This window comes from Apium graveolens, chromosome 9 (assembly GCF_009905375.1).
Source record: "Apium graveolens cultivar Ventura chromosome 9, ASM990537v1, whole genome shotgun sequence".
Taxonomy (NCBI): Eukaryota; Viridiplantae; Streptophyta; class Magnoliopsida; order Apiales; family Apiaceae; genus Apium; species Apium graveolens.
Genome location: NC_133655.1, coordinates 7,960,833 through 7,962,459, shown reverse-complemented (window position 1 = coordinate 7,962,459; position 1,627 = coordinate 7,960,833). Strand labels below are relative to the sequence as shown.

Genomic DNA, 1,627 nt, shown 5'->3' with positions numbered 1-1,627 from the left:
TTAAAAATCTTTCTTGAATATACATTTTTTTTCCTAAATAAATATTCAATTCCCATTTATTTTCCTAAATATTATAGTAAAACATATCGCTATTTCACTTCATCGAACCTCTGTTGTATACACTACACACAGCATCTCCCTCTCTCTCTCTCTCTCTCTCTCTCTCTCGCTCGCTCACAGAGGGGGTCTCACCCAGCATCCATGGCTCATGATACATCCATTGATTCACTCCCAAAAGATCTCTGTTGTGCTGAAATCTTGACAAGGTTAGACCCAGAATCTCTCTACAATTGCAAACGTGTCTCAAAATCTTGGTATGATTTGATAAAAAATAGATCTTTTACTCAGCTTTACTCTGAAAAAAGGCCTAAAGTTACTGCCTTTTTCTTTCAGTCTAGTGATATGTACCCTGAGAAGCTTCAATTTGTGTCTATTTATCCTAATCAAGAATATATCTCTGACCCACCTGCTTGTTTAGGGTTTCTCGATTCACCTGCTATTTTACAGAATTCTTGTAATGGGTTGCTTCTTTGGTTAGTGGGTAATTCAAGAATTATTGTATCTAACCCTTTGGCTAGTAGGTGCTTACCCATTATTTGGACTTTCGATTTTCTTGAAATTTTCGCGTATGGGGTTGCGATTGATCCTTTGGTTAGTGATCATTTTAAGTTTGTTGTGTTTGTTGAGGAGACTAAAGGGTGTTATAAAGTTAAGGTCTTTTCGTCCGAGGGGTTGAATTGGAGTGATGGGAGTGAAACCCGGGTGGTGAATAATCGGGCATTGCCTTATAGTTGTGCTAGAGGGGTTTATTTGAATGGGATTTTGTATTGGGAATTGAGGGATCATTCGTTGCTTGCGTATGATGTGGGTAATGAGATTGATTGTGTTATGAGATTACCTTTGGTGAGAAAGAAGACGAGGAGTGTGGAGTTTAGGGAACCTGGTTGTTTGGGAGTGTCGAAGGGTAAGCTTTGGTATTGTCGAGTGATTGGAACGGTGGTTAATGTTTGGCAAACAAAGCAGATGCCTTTAGCGAGATCAGGGAATTGGGTTGTTAAGCATAAGATCAATTTGTGTGGTGTGATGAGGGATTATCCAGAAATGAAGTTTCGTGGTTCTCAGGCACTTGCATTTCTTAATGATTGTCGAGAAATCTTATTGAGCATAAAGCATGGGGTGATTGAGTTTAGTTTTGGAGATAATGCAGTTCGAAGCATGTATAAAGCTCGTAGATATATGTCCAGAAAAAATGTGGATGCTTCTGAATATGTTCAACCAAGTATGTTCTTCCCTTTTGTGCAGAGTCTGGCGTTGTTCAATCTCTGAATTAAAAGCTTATGTGTTGAGACTTCTGGTTCATAGAAGCCATGGTGAAAACTTAGTATTAATTTTAGAACTCTATGTGGTTAGTTCTATGGTAAATTGAATGATGAGTAATAGTTAAGTGTCTTGGTTATAGAACTTGTTAGTACAGTGAATAGAAGGATCTATCAATAAAATTTATGCACTAAAGAGTTTATCATTTCTGTTGTCATAGTTCATAGATGTGACTGTTGTTACTTATTTGTACAAAGCCTGGGAGGTCACTTTATTTTACTGAGAAATAAGAAGATCATGTACTCTTTGG

The 1,627-nt window shown here is 37.5% G+C and overlaps 1 protein-coding gene across 1 annotated transcript; it reads left to right on the top strand.

Moving 5' to 3' along the window:
• Positions 1–201: 201 nt before the first annotated feature.
• On the top strand, positions 202–1,326 carry LOC141684960 (putative F-box protein At3g16210). Its single transcript, XM_074490091.1, has one exon. It carries the CDS (start codon positions 202–204, stop codon positions 1,324–1,326), a length of 1,125 nt encoding a protein of 374 aa, XP_074346192.1.
• The last annotated feature ends 301 nt before the right edge of the window (positions 1,327–1,627 follow it).